Source organism: Peromyscus eremicus, chromosome 4 (genome assembly GCF_949786415.1).
Source record: "Peromyscus eremicus chromosome 4, PerEre_H2_v1, whole genome shotgun sequence".
Taxonomy (NCBI): domain Eukaryota; kingdom Metazoa; phylum Chordata; class Mammalia; order Rodentia; family Cricetidae; genus Peromyscus; species Peromyscus eremicus.
The window spans coordinates 14,975,621-15,002,874 of NC_081419.1; the positions used below are offsets into that span (position 1 = coordinate 14,975,621).

The window sequence follows — 27,254 nt, forward strand, 5'->3', positions numbered from 1 at the left end:
TGGCAAGATCCTGTTGCTACGGCTCATTGTGCAGTCCTGGGCTAATTTATTATAGACCCTTTCTCCATATCAGGGGTCCAAGCTACCCATTTGTATTGTGTGTACAGCTTCATAGCAGAAAAGTAAGGGAAACCCTCCCTCCCAGGCCTAGGAAAGCGCACTCAGCCTTGGCCCCCAAGAAGGCACAGCAATATGCCCCGCCCCCAACGTCACTAACAGTGCTAAACGTCTGCCTGCCTCTGGAGGGTTCTCATGGTAACATGTCCGCAGTGGGCGAGGATGGAGAGCTGCCAGCGGGGGCGAAATACTCAGTTGCAGGCGCCCCCGGACTCCTAGCAGGCAGGGCGGTAGAGCAGAGTGGGACACAACTGCCTTCCCAGGGCTGGAGGTCCCAAGGTACTTTCCCTGCAGTAATCCTGCATCAGCTTGTGGGGTAAACCCCGAGCCCTGGCCAAGCAGGTCCTCTGGCTGACATGCTATGGCTAGGTACTGAGTCCAGACCACTTTGGGCCAGCATTGTGGAGCGATCCTCTTGGAAGAGCTACCTCTCCAAAATGGCTCTTCAGCTTCATGCCAGGAACCCGGCCCCCAGATTGGGTGGTCTCATCTTAAGCAGCTTAGGGAACCAGAAAACAGTCACACACTGCAGTAAAATCAGAGAGCTTTATAGTCTGGGCGGAGTGTCTAAGAAGGCGCCCTCTAGGCTCACCTGCGCAGGCGCTCAACAGGCAGAGGCACAGCTGGCACACAGTGGCAAGCTGTTAGTGCCTCTCCCATAGGAGAGGTGGTACATTGTGTTCTCTTGCCAGCCTTACCCAGTGCGGGGCCTGGCCACTTTGCAGTAGCAGATGCTGCCATACCCTCCCGAGTACACATCTGTGCTCAGGGCATGACCCTGCTCTACTCTGGATCCATGGGGAAGAAGGTCCACAACCCAAGCCATGCTATGGCCCTGGGAGAGCTCAGGAAGGCAAGCAGGAGTGGGGCTGGGTGGTGGACATTTGAGAAGCCAAGCAGTCCCACACCCTGCCTCTGTAAACAGACCCTGGTGGGTCCCTTCTCGGCCCCAGGCACATCCCTGAGAAACACCGGGGACTGGCTGCAGCTCTATCTGGGGAGGACCAGGTGGTCCACCAAACCAGCTGCAACTCTGTTCTGTCCCCTCCCTCCCTGCAGAGCAGGCTTCTGCTGGGTTAATGCCCAGTACCTGCAGCGCCTGACCCCAGGGCCTGACCACCACCAAGGTCTCCAGCACAAAAATCAATGTAGAGTGGGCCAGACCACATGAGGGCAGACACAATGGCTGGGGGACATAGGTGGCAGGGTGGTCCTGGGAACGTGGGTGCATAGGCAGCAGCCTCCCCAAATCAGCCACTGGCAGTTCCCCTCTTCCCAGGACAATCAACTGCCTCTGGCAAGCCTAGAGTTCCTCATAGTCCCCACCACCAGGGTGGCGGCTGCTAGGGGCCCCACCCCCCAGGAAGGCTTCCAGCTCATCTGCAGCCTTCTGCTCTTTGCTCCGAGGGGGCTTCCTCTTCTTCCTCCGATCCTCCTTGCCTTCCTCCTTGTCCTTGCTCTTCTTGTGTTTGCTTTTCTTTTTTGTAGCCTTTTCTTCCTCCTGAAGGTCATGAAGAGCAGATCTGGAGTCAATGGGCAACCCACAAGGCTACATCCCACCTTCCAGGACCCTGGGCTCTCCAGGCTAGCTGTGATATCAGTGGTGGGCAGGGCATGTACCTCTTTGCCTTTCTTCTTCTTTTTCTTCTTCTCTTTAGAGGGAAGTTTGTTGTCTTTATCTGCACAAGGAAGACAACTGAGCTCCTACCTGCAACCACTTCGTATGGTCAGGCAGAGGCTGCTGCAGATACCCCATTCCCACCAAGGCCTGGTCCCACCGGCAATCTAGGGTGTTCCCATGTATTTTTGAGCTGGTGAGCTTTGAACCAGCCCGGGATGAAATTTTTTTTCCCTCCTTTTAGGGCTGAGTTGGCCCAAGTCTGCCCCTGGGCTGCAATTCCAAGCACATCTACTAGGCAATCATTTTTTCCAAAATAGCTCTGTCCCAAAGGCCTGGGACACCTGAAAGCCTGGAATGTTGTCAGAGCAGATGGCACAGAGGGGGACCCATACGGAACCATGAACAGGGTGATGGGTGACAGTCTTGGATGGCAATTTTGGGCAGTTCCTCCCGTTCTAGAGACTCTCATAGTTATGATGAAGAAAAGCGGTAGGCAGGCTAGGATTTCTAAGCACAGGTCCCTGGACTAGCACAGGATGAGGACCTCCGAGTTATCCCAGGCTCCAATGAGAGGGACAAGCTCCAGGCCCTCCTACCTTCATCACTGCTCTCCTTAGGCCCTGTCTCCTCCAGGCCCAGCCCGAAGAGATCCGAGTCATTCTTCAGTCTGAAAGCAGAGACTGGGGGCTTGGAGGGGAGGGGTAGCTGGGCAGAGCCAGTGTCCTCATCAGTCACATCAGAGAGGTCTTCTCTTACTGGGAACGCCTCCTGAAGAGAGAGATTAGCTAGTGGACCTGTTATCCCTGACCACTGCCCCTGGACCTTTGAAACAAGGTGGCAAGTCCCTCTGGGAATCCAGGGGCTGGGGTGGGGTAGAATGGGAGGGTTACCCTGACCCAGATTTAGAAAGACCAGCAGGGCCTTCATGTGGACAATGGACCCCTCCCTGGACTCCTGTCCACTTTCTCCAGCAGGCTTCAGAAACATGTTAAGAAGGGATTACGTCTCGGGGCACTGGAGCCAGGAACACTCTCCTGCCTCTCTTCAGATCTTGCTCTGGGAAACAGACCTTGATTGTCCTCTATCTCTGGAAGGATGGAGGCTGAGCTTTCCAGCCAGCAGCCTGTCCTTACCACTCTCCTCTGTGTGTCCGATTCATCACTTTCAAAGTCAGGGTCATCCATGACGAAGGACAGCATCTGAGCAGCAATGGGCCCCTCAGGATCACTTTCTGATGACACTTGCTTGTCCTTCCCTTCTTGGGGTCTATGAGAGCCATCAGTGGGTGGCTTGGTACTGCCGAGGTCAGGCCCTGCGCCAGCGGTGAGACCATCTGACCATGGGGGTATGGCTCGTGTGGGAGCACCCTTCTTTTGTGGATGTGAGGCCTTGGTGGAGGACCTTCACATAAGAAGAAATGTCAGGAGTTCTGAGGCCACCCTAGGTTGCCACTACCTCAGCTGGCCATACCCTGGGGACCTCAGCCCATACCATTGTGTCTCAGGCGCTGAGCACTGCTGAGGAGCCACTCTGGGGTGGCCTGCCGGCCCTTCGGCTTCCTCCTCACTGGAAAGACTGATGTTCTTACTGGGGATGGGCTCTGAGGACAGCAGGGAATTGCCATGTGGCTGGTCTTCTATGTCCACGTCATCCTGGAAACCTGCCACCATTGGGTTCCCTCCTATGGCCTCCTCCTCATCACTGCAAAGAGGGGGGGCGGTCACAGTTCTGGGGGGCTACCTGCTGCTGGTCCCCACCCCAGTGCCTGTAGAGCTGCCTTGTCTGCACTACCGTATTCGAGAGGGAAGACCTGGGCTCTCCCAGGGGCTGCTGAGTCCAGGTGCAAGTGAGAGCGAGGGAAACACTGCCTTGTTGCTGGCCAATGGGGCAATCGGTGGAGAGGAGCGCTTGACCCCACTGAACATGGTGATGCTGGAGATGCTAACAGTCATTCAACATTTGACCTGCTAGAGGGAGTCATCTCAGAGCTTAGCTGTAGACAGATTTTAGGGTGTTGTTAAAAGACAGACGGGGTTGTGGGAAGGGCTAGCTGCAGGAAGCCAGACCTGGCCAAGGCCTGCTTGTCTGGGTCCATATGGAAAGACCCAGGTAGCCTTCACTCTACCTACACAGACTGTGCCAGGATGTATTCAGAGTGCCCTGTCCCTGCTAGGCCATCTGCCAAGGTTCCTGCTGCCCGAGGAAGATTCCAGCTCAGTGCTCTCCAGTCTGCTGTGGGCATGAACTGCCCCACTCCAGGGTGAGCTGTCTGTCTGTCTGTCTGTCTACTCCAGGGTGGTGATTAGTCTAAGCAGGCCTTTGGCACATGGCCTGAGCCCTTTCCTCAGAGCTAACTGCCAATCAAGCAAGCACAAGAAAGGCTGTGTCCACAACCCAGCAGTGTCTTGGGAGATGCAGGTATGAACGGGATGGGGAGGCTGTGTTGACTAGCCCTTGAGGTGGACCCTGTGCTGAGCTCCACCAAATCACCATTACCTGTCACTATCCTGCTGTGGGCCTTTGGCTCCAATTTTCTTCTTGTCTTTAGGCAGGGTTGTGTCTTCCAGGAAGCTTCGGTCAAGGCCATCTTCAGGGACAAAATCCTCAACATTCTGGACTCTTGCTGGGGCCTCTAGAGCTGGAGCTGGCTCTGTAGAGAAATGCTGTTTCTTCCTTCTATGGTTCCTGACCCCGCGCTAGGCAAGCCCCAAACTGGGCCTGTAGGATTGGGACTTGACAATTCATGCACCCTAGCTCAAAGTCATAGGCTACTTTAGAACTGGACCAGGCAGTGACTGGCCCACAAGGGAGGAGCTTGTCAGGGGCACAGGGACCACATTCCAATCTCTGAGGGACATGAGGCTCAAGATGCCAGAAGCTAGCCCCCAAACCACATGTTGAGAGGGCTGCTCCCAGGCCTACCTGGAGGTGAAGGGGTCACTTCTGCAGCTGGTGAGGTCCCAAACAGCCGAGAGATGATACTGCGACGCTGGGCTGGAGCTGGGGCTGAAGGCTGTACAGAGGAGGGCGTGGCCTCCAAAGGGGGTACAGGAGATGGTGCTTGGGGACAGGTGGAAGAGACACTGAGGGACAGCTGGGGGGCAGGCTGGGGAGTGCTGGGGCTGGAGCTCCCTGTGGATACAGCACTTGGAGGCACAACTGGCGACTGGGAGCCTGAGGATGGGCTCTGCCCATTGGCTGCCAGAGGGGATGCATGGCCTCGACTTCGAGCCTCCATCATTTCAAGGAAGCTAGGAGCGGCAAAAGGATAGGAAGTGAGGAGCTGGCTTTCCCTTGGACCTCTTTCTCAAAGACTTTCAGCCATCAGTGTCCTTTCTGCATTTACACTATTAAGTAGAGAATAGGGCCTGCCTGCCAATCAGCTGCCCCAGTCTTTGGTATCCAGACTACTGCCTCGCTTATCCTGTCCCTTTATACTGGTACCAGCCTGGAGAACTGAGTCTCACAGCAGATGCATGACCAGAGCCTACCAGGACCAACTATTCTTTTTTTAAAAATTTATTTTTATTTTATGTGCATTGGTGTTTTGCCGTGGGTGTCAGGTCCCCTGGAACTGGAGTTACAGACAGTTGTGAGCTGCCATGTGGGTGCTGGGAAATGAACCCAGGTTCTCTGGAAGAGCAGCCAGTGAGTGCTCTTAACCACTGAGCCATCTTTCCAGCCCTCAAGACCAACTATTCTTACAGGATTTGGGTAGGCCAGTGGCTGTCAACAGTACCCAACTAGTGACCAGGAGGGAGGTGTGGCTGGTTATGGCCAGTGGGGTAGAGTTGCTAATCACACAAGTGTAGTTTGCTCTAGTCACAGGTTTGGGCTGATCCACATGTAGGAACCATACCAGAAGTCTGAGTACTCTGTAGGTTCTGTTGGCTCCGAAGTATTTGGGGGTATAGAATGCCAGAGTCAACACAGCCCACCCTCAGGAATATCTGCCCTCACTTTCTACAAGAACTCAGGGGGCTGCAGGGAAATTGAAACTGTTCCCAGATCAGCATGGCTCAATTCACAGTATTAATCCACTTGTTCTAGACAGTGCTGCTCCGACTAAATACTTTATTAGATGAACAGGAAGGGCTTTGGCTAATAGCATGGAGTACCTGTCCTAAGAGGCTGAGATGAGCTGCTGAGCCATGTTACTCAGCTATTCCCCAGATTGCTCCACACTGAGTTCTTCAGCCAAGACCTTAGCATACTCAGGTTGGCTGATCTACCATGCATGCACACATATGGTGCTTTCTCCACTGCCTCACAGGGGCAGACCAAAGCTTAGCACCTGGCTCTCTCTGTGGACACTAGGGCCCACTGGCAATACAGTGCAGTACCCACCCTCCCACTCAGGGTAGTCAGGGCCTGCACATCTGTAGTTGCTGGCTCACGTACATGCTGTAGTTCTGGTCCTCGGTTTCCTGCTGCACTGATAGCTCCTCCAGTGTGGCATCAATGTCTAGTTGGTTTGTCTCCAGCTGCCTCAGCAGTGTCTCTCTCTGTAGAGGAAGTAGACATAGCTGAGTATGCCTCTTCCTACGAGGCATGAGGTCTGGTTGGCTGCAAGGTCAGCTTGTGTGGCTTGGAGGACACAGGTCAGTCACACGGAGCCACACCAGAAAGCGCCACCTTCTGTTTCCACATCATACTTTCAGTTGTCACTAGCACTTTCTGTTGGCTACAACAGCCTCTCAGGCCACAAAACCATAGCAGCAGGTGTTTAAGACATCTGGGGAGCCCCAGGGGCAACTGGGTGAAAACCCAGGTACAAACTGAGCAAACCGTACACTTCTAGCCTGATGACCAAAGCTGATCAGCTCAAGCCTCTGGGTCCAGTTGCCATGTCTTCTTGCATTTAGATTTAATCTTAAAATACAGCAGCTTTCAGGCTGTGTGAAGGGACAGCAGATGAACTAGGACTGCGTTTTTAGCTGGAAAAGGTCCCCCGGATAGACACTGCTATCACAAGACACATGACCCTGGCACTGGGCATGCCTCAAGCTTACACTGGGAGTGCTTTTCAGCACAGAGCAAACAAACCAAATGGAGAAAGTGGAGTAACTACAGACCAAGAGACCTGGAGTCTGCTTATATTCTGACAAATGAAAAGAAATACATGAGAATGATGCAGATCAACACTCAGGACAAGCAGGCATATATAATAGACAGATGAGGGTCCTAATTTAAAACTAAAGATGTGGTATACCAAGAAAAACCTAGACAGGTACATTAAATACATTACTTAAGTCTACTGAGACTTTACTCTGCATATTGACCACTAACTGGTGATTTAAATAATTCTGGAATTATAGTTTATTTTCTCAGACAGGGTTTCTTTGTGTAGCTCTTGCTGTCCTAGAACTTGCTTTGCAGACCAGCTGACCTTCTGAGTGCTGGGACTAAAGATGTGTGTCAGCATACTCAACTTAGTTTTTTTTTTCCCCTTCCCCCAGACAGTGTTTCTCTGTAACAGCCCTGGATGTCCTGGAACTCAGAGAGATCCTCCTGCCTCTGCCTCTAGAGTGCTGGGATTAAAGGTGTGCACTACCACTGCCCAGCCTTACAGTTGTTTTTTAAAGACTTGTTTTTGTTATTTTTATGTGAGTATGTGTGAAAGCCACGTTTGAATGCCCAGAGTCTAGAAGAGTACATTGGATCTCTTGAAGCTAGAGTTATGACAGCTGTGAGCTACCCAATGAGGTTGTTGGGAATTGAACTCAGGCACTCAGGAAGAGCAGCAGGCTTTACTAACCACTGAATCATCTCTCCAGCCTCATGGCTGTCTCCTGTATCTGGGTCTGGCCTTGAACTTGCTACATGACTAAGGATGGTGTTGAATTTATTTTCTTCCTTGCCTCCACCTCCCCACTGCTGCGATTATAGGCAAAAGCCCCACCTGGCTTATATAGCATGAAGGACTGAACCCGGAGTGTTGTGCATAGTAGGCAAGTAATCTAACAACTGAGCTACATCCTGAATCCAAAAAGTCATTTTAAAAAAAGTTATTTATTTAATGTATATAAATGTTTGGTCTGCATACCATGTACATGCCTGGTGCCCAGAGAACCAAAAAGGCATTTTGGATCCCTTGAGAATGGAGTTGCAGACAGTTGTGAGCCACCACGTGGGAGCTGGGAATTGGAAAGCCATCTTCTAGAAGAGCAGCCAGCCCCTCCAAGATGGAATGGTTCAATCCATGGCTACTTCCAGGTAGCCACCACCCTGCCAGCAAACAGTGGCCATCACATTCCCTGCAAATAACCATGGAGGAAAGCTATGCTGGTCTAGATCTCAGCTCAGGCTTCTAGCACCAGTGACTATCTTGGCATCTCTCTGTCTCCTTGGCAGGAGGCAGTGGTAAAGCTTTCATAGAGTGGAGCAGTGTGAGGAGTTGTTTTCTAACAGTTTCCTCCAAGATGGAAACATTCCACATTGCAGGGCTCTTTAAGCATGAAGGTAAACAACCTAAAACAGCTTCAGGACGTCCCTGAAACTGGCCAGATTCACTAGGTCCTTCCTGCCTGAGTAAGCAATAACAGCTGAGAGTCCCCCTTAAGAGGGAAGGGTGCTGAGATGAAAAGAAGACTGTCAGAGGAGACAGGTGGCAAAGAAGACTCAGACCAAACCAGCTACAAAGCAGCTTTGACCAGTCACTTGGAAAGGACACTCTCTGACCTTTTGAGCTGCCTGTAGGCTGTGCACTGACCAGGTTCCCAGCTTGTATAAGCTGAGGACCTGTACTGGGGTGGGCTTTGGTGATGTAGCTGTCTTTGGGTCATTTGCTCCTATAAGTAACCCCAATAAAACTCACTGGTTCACCAGGCTGGACTTTGGTGGTATCCGGAATTTGGTCTGTTGGGATCCCTGTCTGGGGTGAGCAGATGCGTGTTGTGTCTCCCTAGGTAAAGTTTTGTCTCACAACAGGACTCTTCTGTGGGAAGGCATTTAGTAGAGGCTCCTTTTGATCCTGTCGGCTCCTCAGCATAACCCCACCTGCAGGAATCTCATGTTTCTCAAAAGGACATAGAGAGGAGGAAAAGGAAGGCTTTACTTTCCTGAGTTTGGTGTCCTAGATAAAGTATGAAGGGCCCATACACTCAGGGGAAGCTACAGGTCACCAAGTCCAGAAAGGTAGCCAGGCCTGTTTGGCTTTCTTGTTCAACAGAGACCCCACACCAAGCTGTTTCAGCTCGTGTTTCCAAAAAGGATTGGTCTTCTGTTCTTATGCTTAGAATCCAGAGCCTTGTTCCACTTTCTGCCTACTCTGCTGCTCTCCTAGTTCTCAGAAGCTACAACATACCTCAGGATTAGAGAAAATGACCACAGCTTAAGCAGGGTAGGGTCCTGGGGGGAATCTGGGACTACATGGAGCTTTGGGTTTAGTTTATAGACTTACACTGGTTCCCTGGCCTTGACAAATGTAGAAACATGAACAGGAGGCACTGGGGACTAGGTGACGATATGGTCATCTTGTACTATATCTGAAACATTTTGCTTTTTGTTTTGTTTTTCTTTTTTTTCTTTTTTAAAGATTTATTTATTTATTATGTGTACAGCATATATGACTGCAGGCCAGAAGAGGGCATCAGATCTCATTACAGATGGTTTTGAGCCACCATGTGGTTGCTGGGAATTGAACTCAGGACCTCTGGAAGAGCAGTCAGTGCTCTTAACCTCTGAGCCATCTCTCCAGCCCTTGTTTTGTTTTTCAAGACAGGGTTTCCCTGTGTAACAGCCCTGCCTGCCCTACAACTTGATCTGTAGACCAGGCTGGCCTCGAACTCAAGAGATCTGCCTGCCTCTGCCTCCTGAGTGCTGGAATTAAAGGTGTGCACCACCACCGTCCGGCTTGTTTTGTGTGTTTGAGAAAGGGTCTCATGTAGCCCAAACTTGTTACATTCTAGGGATGACCTTGAACCTCTGACCCTCCTGCTTCTATTACCCAAGTACTGGGATTACAGGTATGTACCACCATGCCCAGCACTTTAATTTTTTTGAGACAGGGTCTCCCACTTACTGAGCCTCAGTACATAGCCTTAAACCTGAAGTGATCTTCTTTTTTTTTTTTTTATTTTTTTTTTTTGAAGTGATCTTCTTGACTCAGTCTTCTGAATGCTGGGATTACAGGTGTGTGCCACCATGCTCAGCCTATGCCACTTCTATTCATCTAATCTAAAAGATTCCAAGAGGAACACTCAATGAAAAGCAGGGTAGGTGCAGCTATTCACCCTGGTAGGCCACCCTACTTGCCTCAAATGCATCAAGGAAGCTGATGCTTCAGACAAGGGTGCCAGTTTTCTGTTCTTCATGAGATGGCCAGAGGGCTATGGTTAGAGTATAGTCAGCCCAGCATCTGCATGGAGAGTCACAGAAATTTCATGTCTTGGAACCTGCCTCTTGACAGATAGATAGCTCTGTGTGACTGGGACCTCCATAGCTACATGTGCATCTGGTAAAGGGGTCTGCACTTTAGTCAGTGTCCCACAGAGGCATAAGGGCTCTATATGGTGGACTGAAACTTCCGGATGCTCTTAAAGAGCAAGACATGTTAGCCACTTCTGGCCCGCTGCTTTGAGTGCTGTGTGTGCCATCTCCAGCCCACTAGATACATGTTAGTAGCCAGCTTCCAAGAAGGTGCCCAAGAATGCTGTCAGGCTTAGGGAGAAGGCCAACCCTTATGCAGAGCCACAAAAGTGATGGCTACCCACTTGTCTGCCCTACCTGGTAAGCACTTACCTGTAACTGCAAAAATGGGATGTTGAAGAACTTATGCAGGTACTTTAGGCCAAAGCTGTTCTTCATGGAAGACTCAGCATATCGAAAATAGGAGGAACCTGGAGGTCTGTTTTCAAAGAAAGATAAAGGAACTTAGTGGGCAGTGTGGCTTGATTCCTACGTCAAGGGTTACACCTAAGCCTAAGGTGTCCTGCCTACTTAGCTTCCTTCTGGCAGAAGGTTCCTAAAGACATTCTGTAGCTGACTCCTCTGGGGCTGATCGGAAGAACTAGACAAGGGCCAGGAAGGCCCCCAGTCCTGGCATATGGTCCTCACATCTTCTATATCATTACCAGAGACCTGGAACTTCTCACCCTCTGGCCATAATCCCTTTCCTGGGCCAGGATGCTGACATTTTGTCTCCAACACAGGATGAGATCGTGCCTTGTCTACAAGCTTCCCCCAAGACTATGAGAGCACAACATAGGACCTTCTTACGGGAGCAAAACCAGCGGCACCCACCTGTCCAGGTGGTCAATGAAGTCACGCACATCATCTGGCAGAATGACTCGATGCTCACCCATGTCACGGTAGTTGCCCAACACGCACACCGGCACATGGGTTGGCACTTTGGGAAGCTCCCGGAGAACATAGTTGAAGGTCCTTCAAAAAGGGAGGGAGTGTTTCGCCTTAGCTGGGTGGCCCTTGGAATGCTGTGTACACTACCTCTTTGTCTAACTTCCCAGAGCACGTGCCACCGAACGAACAGCAAGTGCTATAACCTCAGCCTGCATCCCTGACCACTGACTCTCCCAGGCATCCCAGATCAAGGTGCCATTCTCCTGCCTTGATCGGTGTGCCACTTGTCTGTGTCCCTATGAAAGTGCTTCAAGGGCTGGTGGGGTGGCTCGGTAGATGGAAGTGCTTGTCACTGGGCTTGATGGCCTGAGTTTGATCTATGGGCCACACTGTAGAGTAAAGAGCTGACTCCTGTCCTCTGGTCTCTATCACATAACTTCCTACCCCAAAATTAATTAAATAAAATCAACCAATAAATAAGAACTGCTTGGAGCCTCACCTGTTTGTAGCATCATTCTGAACTGTACGTATCCTGGGGTAACATGCCCCTCGGTTCTGCTGCACACTGAGGCTGGGTTGCAGCTCATCTGCTTCTCCCTGCTTGCTGGCTTTGCTTCAGGGATCCCATCACTGAAGTATCCTCAATGAAGGCTACTTTCCTATCCAAGGCTTCACTTATTCTACAGTGAACCATACCCCTACAAAGTCTGCTGGCCTCTCCAAGACTGACTTAATGTGGGAGTGTCTGCAGCTCCACTTTACACGTCACCCAATGTCTCCAAACGACTTGTAAAGACACAACCAGGACTCGGGACTCGATGCAGTGCTGAGTACTTGCTTAGCATGTGTAAAAACCCAAGGTCCAATCTCTGGTACCTGCCCTCTGCCCCCCACTCCCCACCAAAAGCAGTAACAACAAAAATCCAGAAATGACAGTACATACTAATAACCCCGGTTCTCAGAAAGCTGAGATAAGAGGATTATGAGTTTGTGGCCAGTCTGGGCTACATAGTTAGTTTCAAGTTAGCCTAAGCTACACAGAGACCTTGTTTCTATAAAATCCACTAATATCACATGGGTGGCGCTGGTGGCGCATGCCTTTAATCCCAGCGCTTGGGAAGCAGAGCCAGGAGGATCTCTGTGAGTTTGAGGCCAGCCTGGTCTACAGAGCGAGATCCAGGACAGGTACCAAAACTACACAGAGAAACCTTGTCTCGAAAAACAAAAAACAAATAAACAAACAAAATCCACTAACACCTCCCACAACCAGTGAAATGCGTATGACCCAGCTTCCCTGCCGAAAGAAAGCAATGAAAATGCAACATGCCTGTAACGATGGCAGCCTCTCCTGACTCTGGTGTATCCTCTTGGAGTGTTGTGCTCACTGGTCTGTAATTGCAGCTCTGAAGTGACTATTGCCTCCCAGGTACTAGCTGAACCAAACATGCTGGTGTCCAGGGATCTCAGAAACCGAGAAATGACTGTGATCCTTGCGGCCTGACAACGGGTATTTTGTGAGCACAAGGGCCTACAAAGCCTCATGGCTGCCAAATAAGCATCTGCACATCCTTCCTGATCTGGCCTAGCCTCCTATCCACTCTAGCCCCAAACTCAGGTCCTAATGCTCAGCCAAGCTGTCGGCGCCTCGTTGCTCTTAAGTGCACTACCTGCTCCTCTGCATTACCCCGATAGCTGCAGGGTCTTGTGACGTTAGATTGCAAAGGTCATAGAACACTTCAGTGGAGTACAGGAGCCTTCAGTGTCCAGAGGCAAAGCCATGTCCCCACTACTAGATCACCCACAGAGGCAAAATGCACATCTCTGCTCTGTACCTGAGAGGGGAGTATAGCCTTGAATATGGATGTCTATGACACATGTTTACTGCTAAACTGGAGCTTGTGGCCCAGTCTGCCTCCTATAGCCCTGAGAGGATTCTAGCATGTGCCAGTTGCCAGGCTGTCAGGCAAACATATAGGTCCCTGAAGGTTGGGAGGGCTGGATCTGGGCCTGTAAATACTATGCAAAGGCCGTAGGAAGTACGTTAATGTAGACTGTGGCTACCAAGGATCTATAGGTTCAGGACCCTCAAACCAGAATCAGTGTCATGCACAGTGCTAACTTCACTCCAAAGCACATGATGGAGGCTGGTGTATGAGTGTGTGACTATTTTTTTGTTTTGGTTTTCGAGACAGGGTTTCTCCGTGTAGTTTTGGTGCCTGTCCTGGATCTCGCTCTGTAGATTAGGTTGGCCTCGAACTCACAGAGATCGGCCTTGCTCTGCCTCCTGAGTGCTGGAATTGAAGGCGTGTGCCACCACCACCCAGTGAGTACAAAACTAGACAGATAAGGTCCCATTGTACATGTATGGGGCCAGGAAATCTAGCTGGTTTGCTCTGGCTGTCAGCAATGATAGTCTTAGAAGACGGAACAGAATGCTTTTCTCTGCCTTTTTCAATCCAACCACAGATTGTACATGTAATACTAATAATAGAACTGTAAAAGCAGAGTAAAAGGCAAGGTGAATCTCCAAGGCTACTTCTAAAAGGGCTGCTGTCAAGGCTTCTTTTAATGTATGGGTTTTTGTTTGTTTGTTTTTTGTTTTTTGGTGGTGGTTGTATTTATTTTTTGTTTTTTGTCTTTTTTTTGTTTTTTTGTTTTTTGAGACAAGGTTTCTCTGTGTAGCTTTGGAGCTTTTCCTGGAACTCACTCTGTAGCCCAGTCTGGCTTCGAACTCACAGAGATCCGCCTGCCTCTGCCTTTCAAGCGCTGGGATTAAAGGCGCCCAGCTGGTGGTTGTTTTTAAAGCAAGGTCACATTATGTATCCCTGGCTGCCCTTGAACTCTCTAGACTAGACTGGCTTTGAACTCACAAAATCTGCCTGCCTCTGCTTCCCAAGCGCTGGGGCTATAGGTGTACAGCCCCACGTCTGGCTATTACAGTATTTTAAGAGATTGTTTTCCAGTGAGCTATCTGGAGCCTCCTCCGTGTTTTCCTGTTGTTTCTGACAGGAAGGCTCCCAGTCTCACGATGATGTGTGATGTAGTCTCCTGAGCACATTTCTCATGGTGTCCCCCTCAATGGGAGTTTGGTGGTCTCAGGAGGCTTACACCTGACCTCTGGACCCACTGCTCACTTTTCTCTTTGTCCTTTGTTGTCATGAATCTTAGCTGTGTCTTCTTGGTGCCTGAAAGTGTGTGGGTAGGAACCTATTTCTGGTACCCTCCCCACCCCTGCAACAGGCCACCTGATTCTGATCAATTTTATATGGTATCTTCAGGACAACGGGGTTGTGGAAGGTAGCACCTAATCTCTACCACTGTTGGCCAGCAGCCTGCCCCTGCCCCACCCTCTGCAGAGGTATGAATCTATGCCCATCTTGTGGCTTAGATGCCTCAGCATCTAGGGGTTCTGCCCACAGCTGGCAGAGCAGGAAGCTCACACCAACAGAGAACTCACATGGTACTACGTGAAGGCATGCAGCCACTGCCAGCTGCCTGCCCCTCTTACCACTGCTTAGTGATGTCAAACATCATGACCACCCCATTACAGTTCTTGTACACGTCCAGGAACTCAGCATCCAGAGCCATTTCAGACTCTGCCTAGAAACAGGAGGAAGAAAGGGTAAGACTGTGTCCCTGGCCAAGTCCCACACCTGTGGACCCTGAAACACCCCCCAAATGCAGAACGGGCCTTTTCTAATCTAAAAAGTCATTTTGTTTGGAAAAACACAAGGAAACACTTGTGGGTGTGTGCATGTTAGCTGTGGGAACTGGAGCAGCAAGTTTCATCTCTACGGGAGGCCTGCCCTAGGACTCCTAGAAGCAAGTACTGGAGCTGTCAGCTGCCCTTGAGACGGCTTCCAGAGGAAAAACAAAAACAACTCAACGCTGCGTCCAACCTGGTCAAACCCCATAGCTGGGAAGTCATAGGTCCTGGGTGGGGGTGGGTGGGTTCACAGCTGTTCTTTAGCTAACTGGCATGGAGCCAAACTACATTCTAAACATGTTTATATCCATAGAGAAACACTACTTTCATCCTTAATCAGAAAAATCTCTTTTTGACTGCTCAAGGTGTTGGGAATAAATGACAGTTGAATGCATAGCCCAAACCAGATTCAGGGAACATCATGAAATAATGCGAGAAGAAAGAATCTAAGAGCTGGAAGACTGAGAGGACTGTGAAATGCTATCAGCAGTTGTGGTGGCCTGCACAAGCCCGAAACTCTTAACAGCCAATCATGGGTTAGGGAGGTCAGCTCTCAGGGGCCCTACCCCTGTTAAACTACCGGCTACTGATGGATTCCAGGGAGGGTAGGTATTATCTTCAGTTGTGTACCGAATAGTAAGCACACCAAATGCCTAGGGTAATTCCAAACATGTGGTCAGGCAGAAGGCCTTTAAACCCAGCACTGGGGAGGCAGAGGCAGGTGGATTTCTGTGAGTTCCAGGACAGCCAGAGATACACAAAGAAACCCTGTCTCGACAACCAGAAAAACAACAACAACAACAAAAAATCATCAATGGGTCACAAAACCAAAAAGGGAAATGATGGACAGGACTTGTAGAAAGGAGTGGATGACAGGGGTAGAAGGGAGTTAAGAGAGTAGGTAGAGAGCAAATAGAATGCATTATCTGCGTGTACGAAAAGGTCAACAAATGTACAAAAATCAAAAAAAAAAAAAATCAATCAAGATGTGTTCCAGAACACACACTCCATGGAAGAGGGCCAGGGAGGGTGTATGTATCACTTAAGCTTCCAGCCTTGAAGTGGAAGGAGGCCTTCTATTCACAGAGGGAGAAAACAGGGCAGAGTTCTCTAGAACAACTGGCAGGCAGGTGTGTCGAGGGACCACACAAACATGTGCACTGTGTCACAGCTTGCGGGGAGCAAACACAGATCACCTAGCCCCACCTGGAGTGCCAGGGCCACATCTCCAAGATATGCCAGTGCTTTTAAGGACAAAGCCACTGTGACAGAGATGTAAAATGTGGCCCCTGACAGGCCATTCACATCATTCAGTTTCCTGCGATGTCTGCAGAGTGAAGCAGAGCAGCCATCACTCACATAGGGCAGGTAGCCTAAGTAATCAGCAACCCTGAAATAGAACACTGGCAGCACGGGTCTTGAGAGTAGTGAAGGACAGTCAGTGATTACTACAGCTGTGGCATAACTAGAACATTCAGGAGGCCGGGACTGCAGGGTTGGAGACCACCCTGAGGGACCACAGGCACCTTGCTCAGGACACTGACACAGACCCACCTGACAATGTGGCTCACCTCCTGGGGGTCATTCTCCGTCTTCAAGCCATCACCTCGTTTTTTACATTTTCCTTTTTAAAAGACAAACACAAATTAGGAATGTAACTGCTGGGTCCAGGATTTGCCTAAGTGGGGGAGTATCCTTCCTTGGACCCATCCTACCTGCCACAACGCTCCACTCAGCCTTAAGAGAGAGGGAACTGTGTGAAACAGCTAGGCCAGCAGTGGATAGGAAGTGCAGGCCTCAGCAGCCGACAGACAGGCCAGGAAGTAAGATGCCCAGTCCAACCTGCCTTGAGGAAAGGGGTCTCTCTTGACAGCCCAGTGTCCATGGAGACATAGAAGTCAGTATGAGGTAAAGGGCTTCCACCGGGTCAAAGCTAAGAGAGACCAAATCTGGAATTCCCTCCACAGTTCTGCTGTATCACTATGGCATGAGCACACAGGGACAGAGAGGAAGGCCAGCCCACCTGACACTACCTGTCTGGTTATCAAAGTACTTCATGTGACAGACAGCCACAGGTCCTGTCTGGGGTCTGGCTATCTAGAGATAACAAGATGACATACATCACTCACTGTCCTTCCCTCCTTTCATGTCTAAATTTCCAACTGGGCAAATGAGCTGCTCACAACCTTGGGAATTCCATAGCAAACAAATATTCCCCAAGAACAAACTCAGTTTATTTGCTTAAAACACCAACCCCGTATCCCTCTCCAAGTCCTATCTGAACACCTTTACACTCTGGTCAGTCTGGGGAGTCAGCCTCTCTCCCCCTCGGGTGCAGTGGATGTTTCAGTCTGACCCTCATGGGCTGAATGGCAGGTGGGCCATTCAGGGTGTGCCACACTTAGGTCAGGAGCCTCTGGCACAAGCAGCAACTACCTACAAGTTGCTGTAGTGTCTGTGGGAACTACTCTTGGGGCAGAAGGAAAGTGTTGGACAGGAGCTGGTAGGTCTGGGAGGCCAGAGTAAGCAAAAACTTGCCAAGCTGCTTTCCATCAAACTTCCCTTTTAAAGCTTCTGAACATGCACTGTGAGCACTGCTGAGCGGCCCAATCTTCTGGAGAACCTACCCACTGCCCTTGAGCTCTTAGTTACTTTAACTTCTGTCACATCTGAAAGGTCCTCTGCTGCTGTGGGAACTAGGCAGACTGTGGACCATGGGGATGGGAGGTGGGGGGATGGGGCAGAAGAGCCTTTCTAAGGGCCCCTCTGGCAAATGGGTGATAGCAGCCATGAGCATGCAGGCACTCCCTGAGTTAGGACCGCTCTTTGCTGGGATCCAGCCTGATTTCATCAGAGCAAGGATATGTATGAGTGGATCCCTGAGAGTGGGAGGGTAGAGGATGTTTGAGTCTAACACAGTGGGAAAAAAGGTGCTCGATGACTCCTGGGCAGTGGAGGTGGCAACCTCTGCTTCATGGGCTCTTGGGCCAACTGAAGGCATAGCATGCCACTTTGAAGGGTCCTGAGTGAGAGGTTGAGGTTGCTGCATTATGGTCCCATCTGATAGCTAGACCCAACTTCTGACCCCACTCTTCAAAACTTTGTCTCTAGGACAGTGCCTCCCACCGCAGCAGGGGGAGGCATAGAGACAAGAGCAGAGGCAAGAGACAAGGAAGGCACTTTGGTTCCAATGTGGTGGCCCCTCTGTGGACCAGCAGCAAGTATCTCCTGACTTGATGGGTTCATGGCTTGTGGAAGATAGCTGACCTAAGCCACCTGATGGCTTCATGTGGATATGACTCTTGTCATCACAGTATATCCAGTGATGGGCCTCAGATAGCAGGTCACCTATCAATGCTCCAAAGATGCACACACAAGCATGCAGAAGTGTACAGACATACGGAGATCAACAGAGGCTCAATGGATGGGGTCCAACTAGGCTGTGTTACTGCTGGAACCACAGAAAAAAGTGGCTTTAGCTGTTCTCAACACTTGACCCAAACTCATACTCAAAAGGAACTTGGCTGAGGAGGGAGGAGAAAGCACACCCTGTGCCAGAAACCAGAGCCCTGGAGACACATCTTCCTACAAAGTCCTGGAACTGAAGGACATGTAGTTCAGCCATGCTGATGAGGCCAGGGGTCAGGTCAAAGGTGGTGCCTACAAAGTCAGGGGTTGTGAGGGGTCAGAGGCTAAGGTGTGTGATTTCATAGTGCTTAGAACCACCTGCATGCGTGTACACACACACACACACACACACACACACACACACAACCTCAGCACCAGGGAAGACTATGAGCTCTCACCCCTAGGATCACAGAGGAACTTAATGACCCAACAAAAGATAAGAATGAGATTAGTCCAGGCGGTGGTGGTGCACGCCTTTAATCCCAGCACTCGAGAGGCAGAGGCAGGTGAATCTCTGTGAGTTCAAGGCCAGCCTGGTCTATAAAGTGAGTTCCAGAATAGGCTCTAAAATCTACACAGAGAAACCCTGTCTCGAAAAACCAAAAAAAAAAAAAAAAAAAAAAAAAAAGGAATGAGATCAGATGCTCTCATGAGTGCACTCTGAGGAGTTCTGCTGATGCCCTCTACACGTTTAGATGAGACTAAGTCTCTGTGTGGCTGGTGTAGCTAGGGACTTGGACTTGGTGACCCATTCTATAAGAAATGCTATATATAGGTCCCTAACCTCCATCACATGGATGACACAGATAGGCTGAAGTAACAACATGCAACTCCACCTTGCCTTCTCTCTAAACGGAATGAAAACTCCATGTGGGAAAAAAACAAACAAAAAAACTCCTTGTGGGAAATCTGGAACAAGCCAGGGTGCTGGCCCCAAGATGTGCTCTTTTTTTTTTTTTTTTTTTTGGGAGACAGGGTTTCTCTGAATAACTTTGCGCTTTTCCTGGAACTCACTCTGTAGCCCAGGTTGGCCTTGAACTCACAGAGATCCGCCTGGCTCTGCCTCCCAGTGCTGGGATTAAAGGCGTACGCCACCACCACCCGGCCCAAGATGTGCTCTTACTCCACTTGACTCTGCCCCCACCTCTCATAGCCTTCCTGATTCATGCAGTCTTGCATGTTTCTACTGTGCTGGTGCACTGCACTTAGACTATCCATCTCAATAATTAGGGCTGCCCCAGGCCACAAGGTAGAATAGGTAGCTATAAACTGGACCAGAGTCAGACAAGAGCCTTGTGGGTGTCTGCCTGTGAAAACAAGTTTTCATTAGAGGGATTATTAATCATGGTCAAACAACATGGCTGGCATTAAGCCATCACCTAGTAAGAGAGTATCTGACAGATGGTGTCTTGTGAGTGTCCAGGTTACCTCTGGCTCTCTCAGCAGGGCTGCCAAACCACTAAGGCTCTAGGAACCGGTGTGACTATGGGTACCAAGGGAAACACACAGGAGGGCTTTGAGAACAGCTTCATATGGGTCAGGGTTTTAAGCATACCCAGACCTTCCAATGGTCAGCTGTTTAGTAACTAAACAAATACTCAAAATATATGTAACAGGTCCACTGCTGCACATCTACCGTGTCTACCAGACAAGGGAGGGAATTGACTAGGATCCAGAACCTAGATCAGGTAAGGATCAGACAGGGACTCTGATGTAACCTAGACATTAATAGTTGGTAGCAACCCCCAAACTCTCATATTCTTGAGTAGATATAGCTGGTGCCTGTGACATGTCTCTGAACCACAAGTGGTTCTGTGTGACAAGGCTAAGTAGGACATGGGGCCCGAGAGAGAATAACCAGACCAGAAGTAATGGGCGTGAGGACACGCAAATGAGGTGCATGTATGGACAAGGAGGGGCCCTATTTAGAATCTATTAAGCATTAAGGAGAAAATGTACCTTACCTTTGTCAACTACATCCCAGACTTCAACTTTCACTACATCATCAGTGGCTGAAACAAGGAAAACTCTCAGATTAGTGCCTAGCATCACAGCCCCGTCTGGGCTCCCAAATGGGGTCAGGGGTATTCTGGTATCACTAGCTTCCTGGGGCCTCTGTAATACATGCTGCAGGGTTTGCAAGGCTGTTCCTCTAGGCCCTGGCATGAGCAATACATCTACTGGCCCACAGACAAAGCCATCACACTCAGTAGCCTGTGGGTCCCTGGGCCAGTCCAGGTACCTAAGTGGATGCTCACACCCTAGACAGATTAAAAAAACGCAATGCAGCTGTCCAAGTCACTTCTCCCCCAAGTTCACTTCTTCATCTGACTGGTCAGTATTCAGTGAGGGTTGAGCAGAATGTAAGAATGCAAGTCAGTGCTAGAGGCTACAGCGCTGATGCTGGGCCATCTGAGCAGGCCCACGTTGGCTGCAGCCCTCAACCTACCTGGCCATTTGTTCTACAGTCTCCTAAGGCTTTTTCTGATACTGCTAGTCCTGAGTTGCCTCATGAGAATAGAAACGGCTTTCCAAGTTCCTGCTATCTCCTCAACCCCTCCTCAGCAACAATTTTCCATTCTGGGATGTCCTAGAGGCTAAGGGAGCTGAAAGGATAGAGACCACCCCAGGACCCAGAAGGGGAAGACAAGGGGTAAAACAGTCACACTATTCTCCAGGGATGAGCACCTGCAGGGTTCATAGCATGCACTCCTATGGGGCAAAGCAGGTATGTGTGCTGTTGATGTGTATGGGTGGGTGTGCTCCTAGAGGTGTCCAGGCAATTCTAGTCTTTGAAGGTGTATCCTTGCTTTTTCACTTCCAACTATGAGTGTCCTGGGCCTGAGGCACGAGTGTGGAGGAACTTCACAGATTCAAAACGCATGCAGTTTTAACTGGTGGGGCCTCCCACATGGGTACTGTTTTCTCAGTTTCAGAAAAGTACCTTCAAAGAACCAGGGTGGAAGGCAGGACATTCTATTGCATAGGGAGAAAAGGGTTCCTGAACTATTACAAGCCTTGAACTCACTTTTGTAGTTCCAGTGGATGCTGGTGACTTGGATTTCCTGGGTGGGGATGTATTCTTCCACAAATTTCTTGCCCTGCAGTCGATGCCACAGAGCAGTCTTGCCAGTGTTCCTGTCACCCCGGATCACAATCTTCACTGGGGCAAGGATAGGCAAAGGGGAAAGAGAAAGGAAGATTAATCCGTCACACTTTAAAAACTTTTAAAGTATCACATCTCTCCCATCTCACCTTGAATTCGTATTTTTCTCAGGTGACTGGCATGCAGGGAAAGAATAGGTGAGAATGCCAGCAGCTTCCCAACAGGTCAATTGTAGCTCAGCAGGACAGATTCTCCCTACGTACAATGGTGCTCGGCAATGGGCAGAATGTAGCACCAAGAACAGAAGCCAGGGCTGATGGTAGGAGGTAGCAGTAGAGGACTTCCTCTGGGCCTGGTTTTCTCCTAGAGTCATATACTCTGAGGGACTGCCAGGTACCCTTAGGATCAGGGTTGGGCTGCACAGAGACTTGATCTGACCAATTGAAGAGCAGGGCCCATGACAGTACCCCAGTACTTAGTTTTCCATTTACTTGTTTTTCTCATAGTTCTGATGTTTTGGGTGCAGTTTTGTCTAAGTCTGTATCCTACTTCACTCATTCCAATGTTTACCAGGCCTGAATTCCCTGCTGGCTTTGGGCAGGGACAGGTGAATAGAATAGGGTGTTGTCCTTATGCCCCTATACCTTTTAGACAGACTCACCACTCGGCTTTTTGAAAAGGTAATAAAGAGCAGTATGGAACTGATGCTGTCAACAAAGCCAAGAAGAATAGGAGCAAAAGAGAGTGGGGACAGGCTTGGCATTTGGCTGGGAAGACTGACACCTTAGGTGGGTGTGACAAGAGTCATGAATGACTGAGGATGCTGAGATGGGCAGGGAAGGCATAGGTGTTAGGCTGGTGCTTCCTGGGCAGTCCCATGGGACATGGAGAGGGTTAATAATGCCACCAAAACACCTTTAAGGGCAGGAGGTTCAGGCTGTCTGTAAGACTTCCAAGGGCAGGTCAGGAAAGGGTCTAGAAAGATGTGGAAGCTTAAGAGGTAAAGCAAGGCGAAGCTGTGGGTTCCTCTGCCAACCTGCTTCTTTATCCTAGGTTGTCTAGTTTGCCTGCAGTCAAGTGCCTCCCCATTTCCAAACCATTCTATAGTACCAGAAGCCAATGGCCACCTTGGCCTCATAGCTCAGCTGGAGTCCTAGGATGTACCTGACCCCACCTAGCATCCCCAACATCCGCAAAAACAAAACTCTGCCTGCTGCTTGTGGATAAAATGTAAGTTCTCAGAGTCATGCCCACCTGCCTGCTGCCACTGTAAGCTCCAATAAAGTCTCTCTCAGGTCCTACTGAAAAGCAACAAGCACTCTTAACCACCAAGCATCTTTCCAGCCCTAGATATATTTTTTGTGTTTTGCTTTAAAAAAATTTAAAAAAAAAGAAAAAAGAAAAGAAAAAGAAAAAAGAAAATCTTGCCAGGCAGTGGTGGCACACGCCTTTAATTCCAGCACTTGGAAGGCAGATGGATCTCTGTGAGTTCAAGGCCAGCCTGTACAGAGCGAGTTCTAGGACAGGCTCCAAAGCTACACAGAGAACCCTTGTCTCGGAAAACAAAACAAAACCAAAACCAAAAGACCTTTTACTTTTATGCGTATGTATGTGTGATTGTGTGAGTTTATGTGCCTCAAGTATATGCAGGCTCCTAAGGAGAAAAAGGTGTCAGATCCCCTAGAACTGGAGATATAAACTATTGTGAGCTGGCATGTGGGTACGGGGAATTGAACCTGAGTCCTCTGGAAAATCAGCCAGTATCTTAACCCCTAAGCTATGTCTCCAGACCCCCATCCCTTTCTTTTGAGACAGTCTCTCTATGTAGCCTTGGTTGGCCTGGAATTAGATATGTAGACCAGATTTGCCTCTACCTCTCAAGTGCTGGGATCAAAGGCCTGCACCACCACGCTCACAGAAAGTACTTTCTAATTTCCAAGTAATTTCTTCACAGACTCATAAACTATTTGGAAACTGTTGCCATCTGGATCTTAAATCCCCCCAACTCTAGCCAATGTGTTAAAAGTTTGGTCCTAACATGATTCTGTTAGGAGGTCACCTTTAAATTGTGGGACCTAGGGCTGGAGAGATGATGGCTAAGTAGTTAAAAGCCTCTTCCAGAAGACCTAGCTTTAATTCCCAGCACCCACATGGCAGCTTACAACTGCCTGTAATTCTAGTTCCAGGGCATCCGATGCCCTTTTCGGGTGCACAGATGTACATGCAAGTAAACCACACATTGTACAGGTTTGAAAAAAAAAAAGTGGAATCCGAGGCAATAGTGGGACTTGGGTTCTCTCCCTACAGCACATATTCGATGCCACACGTTGAGTGGTCTTGCTTCACCATGCATTCCCACAATGACGTGCTGCCACAGGTTCAAAGCAACAGGCCAAGAGGCCATGAATGGAATCTACATGCCCCTCTACTCTTTGCAGAGCTAAAGTAGACCGGGCAGATCTCCAACTCACAGAGTTCTATCTGCCTCTGCTGCCAGAGTGACAAACTTTTACTTTTCATAAGTTGACTGTCCCATATGTAGCCATTGGAGAATAAAGAACAGCTTTTAAGCTTCAAAAAGAAACCTGAGAGTTGGGTGTAGATGCCTGTAGTCTCAGCTACTCAGGGACTGATACAGGAAGACCAGATGAGCATACAAGTTCAACAAATGGAGCAGAATAGTAAGACTCTATTTCAAAACAAAACAAAAACACAGAATACAGACCTTCACCTCCCTTACTACAACCCATTCTCATCACCTCAAAGTGTGTGTTGCATGACAATTTTGAACCTACAGCTGACCAGACCATAGTTGGGCAGTCTTCTTATAGTCAGACATACCCAGGATCCTTTTCTTTCATTTCAACCCTTTGCTGTTATATTCTAAATGTATCTTTTTGTTCTTTTGAGACAGGGTTTCTCTGTGTAACAGCCCTGGCTATCCTATTGTTTTGTAGACCAGGCTGGCCTTGAACTTACTGAGATCCGCCTGCCTCTGCCTCCCAAGTGCTGGAATTAAAGGCGTGCGCCACCACCGCCTGGCCTAAATGTATCTTTCAAAGATCATATCGCCCAATTATAGGGAATTCCCCCACCCTCAATTTCTTGATTGCATTGTGACTACTAAAAGAAATGGAGTTATTCGGTAATTTTTTAGGAGCTGGGGATGTGGCTCAGCAGTAGTGTACTAGTTCAGTGGGAACCTAGGTTCAATCTCCAATAACAGAAAAGAGAGAAAAAAAGTGACATTGGCGAAATGGCTCAGCAGTGAAGGGCGCTTGCCACCAAGCCTAACGACCCTAGTTTGATGCCCAGGAGTCACATGGCAGGAGAAAAACAACGTCTACAAGCTGTCCTCTGACTGTCACATGTACACCAACACATGCACATCGCCCCAATAAATACATTTTTAAATAGTACTTTTTAAGTTACTATTATAGTTTCCTCCCGGCCATCTCTGCCTTTTATTAAGTTGGCAAAACGTTTCCTCATTTTGCCTGGCATATAGTTGGAAGAGTTGTATCTACATTTTAACATTCACACTTACTATCTAGGGTTAACAAATTTCTGAATGCCATGCCAGCTGCAGTGGTGTACCATTTTAATCTCAGCACTTGGGAGGCAAAGGCAGGTGGGTATCTACAAGTTCGAGACCAACCTGGGCTACATAGTGAGATCCAGAACAGTCAAAGCTACATAGTAATATCCTGTCTCGGACCCCTCCTTCCCAAATCTGAATGCCTTAACTCTGATCAATTCCATTCTGTACTAGGGGCTGACTCCAACTGTTTCAATATTGTGAAAAAGAAAAAAACAAACAAACAAAAAACCAATTGCCCATAAAAACCATTATTACCCATGACTAGTATAATCACTGCTTATTTAAGGGCTTACCACATATGAACCCATTCCTTTGCTTACCTTTGCTTTTTTTTTTAAATCCCATGCCTATCTTTTCAGCTTAAGTTCCATTTATCTAAAGAATACCCTTCAGTATTTACTTTTGCAGGAATCTTTGTTCAGCAAGTTGTCAATCACACACTGAACAGCAGCATTCTGGCATCAGTTCTCTGGAACATGGTCTCTCTACTCTGGTTGCATGGTTTCCTCTTTTTGCTTTTGAAATTCAGACAACTCACAATGATGTGGTGATCTGCGGGTGTGTCAAAACGCTGGAATTCTTGGAGTTTGCTCTTTTTCTATGGCTTTTTTGAGACAGGGTCTTACTGTGCAGCCCATGCTGTCCTGGAACTCCATAGATATACCAGGAAGGACGTCTTTAAACTCACAGAAATCCACCTGTCCCTGCTTCCCAGGTAATGGGATTAAAGGCATGTGTCACCACACCCTGTCTGAGTTATTATTAGTTTGACACATTAAAAAAAAAAAAAAAGGTTGTTGTGACCCTGGAGGACAGCATTCTATAATAGACAATTAAAAGTTTGGAAAGCATCAAGTTAACTGTGCCTCCTACTCACAAGAATTGTGAATCTGTATTTATTGTACGACTGGTTAGTTTCTCTAAGTAAGATAGCTCAGAAAATTGGAAAAGCAGCTCTTTTAGGTCCCTCCTATCAGGACCACCAGGGGGCGGGGTCAGTAGGGAGCAGGTTTAGAAAGTGAGAAACTTCCAGTTCAGACCTAATTTCTAGGATTAGGTTTCAAGTAATACTATATAAAACTAAATAAGGAATCCAAATGTAGATTCCAAAGAACACAAACCTCTGAATATTTCGACTTAATATTCTCTTCTGTAGATTCAAGAGAAATACAAACTTTCAAGTTAACAGGTATGAAGTGCTTGCTCCTAATACAGTTCATAATGTTACCCAACTATCACTGACCAATACAAACTTTCAAGTTAACAGGTATGAAGTGCTTGCTCCTAATACAGTTCATAATGTTACCCAACTATCACTGACCATGAAAGACACCGATTAAAGTGAGCAGTACGTAGTGTGTTGGGGAGTGTGGGTCAAAAACCTATCAGTATACAAACAGTTGAGAAGTAAACAATGTCAGACCAGGGGACTGCCTAGAAAAGAGCCCGCAAATGGAAAAAGTCTAAGGAGGTCAAGAGGACGGTCCGCTTCTAGCTGCATACATACATAATTTATAACGAAGGATAGAGCGGACCTTTCTTCCTGTGGGGCCAGGGATGCAGTTAGTGCCTTTTGGAACTTTTAAAAAATATATCCCTTACAAAACTCTTCTTTAAAAAAAAAAAAAAAAAAGGTGAGAACGTGTGGCGTGGTGGCTATTGTTTGCAAACCGGCTTCGAAGTGACCAACAATAAAAAATCCCACGGCTCAATGCCAGCGCCGACCGACTTGCAGGAGACTCAAGTGCGAGCACGCGCCGGGGTCCGGAGGGGAGGCAGGCTGGCACGCAGCCACCAGCCACAGACCCGCGCGTGCACCCTCGCGTTATGTAATGGTCTCTGTCGGCAGGGTACCCGCGCCAATCAGGGTCCTCCACCGCTGCTCCGCCAGTGTCGCTGCACAGCTCTCCTCTGGAGGTCTCCTGTCAGGTGACGGCCCTCAAGGAGCGACCATTATTCAGAGCCCAGGGACCCCGTCCACCCCGGTCCTCTAGGGCTGGGTGGACACCCCCAGGTGCCGCCAGCCGCCCCGGCCTGCCCGACGGCGCGGCCCGCACTCACTGTTGTATTGAACCCCCTTAGCGAAGCGCCTCTGCAGCGCCTGGTTCATGGACTGCAGCCCGGCGGGGATGTTCTTGTCCCGGCACGGGGCCTGCTCCGACCCCACCAGCTTCTTCAACGCCGAGAACATCTTCCTGCTGGACGTGCGAGCCGGGTGCGGCCCGCGAGCTCAGGGGCAGCGGCAGCGGCAGCAGCAGCAGTGCAGCACGCTTCGCACCATGTCCGGCCGGCCCAGGCTTCCTCCGAGGCAGGCGCGGCCACAAGCCGAGGCCCGACGGTGGGAGCGGCCTCGAGCGAGGCTCTGAGGCCTTAGCCTCTGTGGCTCCGCTCCGGC

General features: G+C 49.2%; 1 protein-coding gene across 2 annotated transcripts; it reads right to left on the reverse strand.

The window, feature by feature from the left end:
- Nucleotides 1-649: 649 nt before the first annotated feature.
- Rabl6 (RAB, member RAS oncogene family like 6) lies at nt 650-27,169 on the reverse strand. 2 transcript variants are annotated; one of them, XM_059260315.1, is made up of 15 exons: nt 26,921-27,169; nt 21,181-21,315; nt 20,117-20,164; nt 16,316-16,368; nt 14,547-14,638; nt 10,982-11,122; nt 10,481-10,586; nt 6,140-6,243; nt 4,661-4,989; nt 4,235-4,388; nt 3,230-3,439; nt 2,872-3,139; nt 2,335-2,506; nt 1,738-1,796; nt 650-1,618 (listed from the first exon to the last, which is right to left on the reverse strand). In XM_059260315.1, exons 1-15 carry the CDS (start codon nt 27,048-27,050, stop codon nt 1,421-1,423), a joined length of 2,199 nt encoding a protein of 732 aa, XP_059116298.1. In that variant the 5' UTR covers nt 27,051-27,169; the 3' UTR covers nt 650-1,420. The 2 variants fall into 2 exon arrangements, with proteins under 2 accessions (XP_059116298.1, XP_059116299.1); XM_059260316.1 differs by lacking the exon at nt 20,117-20,164.
- Nucleotides 27,170-27,254: the final 85 nt, after the last annotated feature.

What these genes read in the sequence shown, in the direction of transcription:
- Rabl6 (XM_059260315.1), bottom strand. Translation starts at nt 27,050, where the DNA reads ATGTTCTCGGCGTTGAAGAAGCTGGTGGGGTCGGAGCAGGCCCCGTGC. An exon ending in TTCATTGACCACCTGGACAG is followed by an intron (nt 10,587 to 10,981) that starts GTGGGTGCCGCT and finishes CTTTGAAAACAG; the next exon opens with ACCTCCAGGTTCCTCCTATT. An exon ending in TCAGCGCCTGAGACACAATG is followed by an intron (nt 3,140 to 3,229) that starts GTATGGGCTGAG and finishes TCTTATGTGAAG; the next exon opens with GTCCTCCACCAAGGCCTCAC.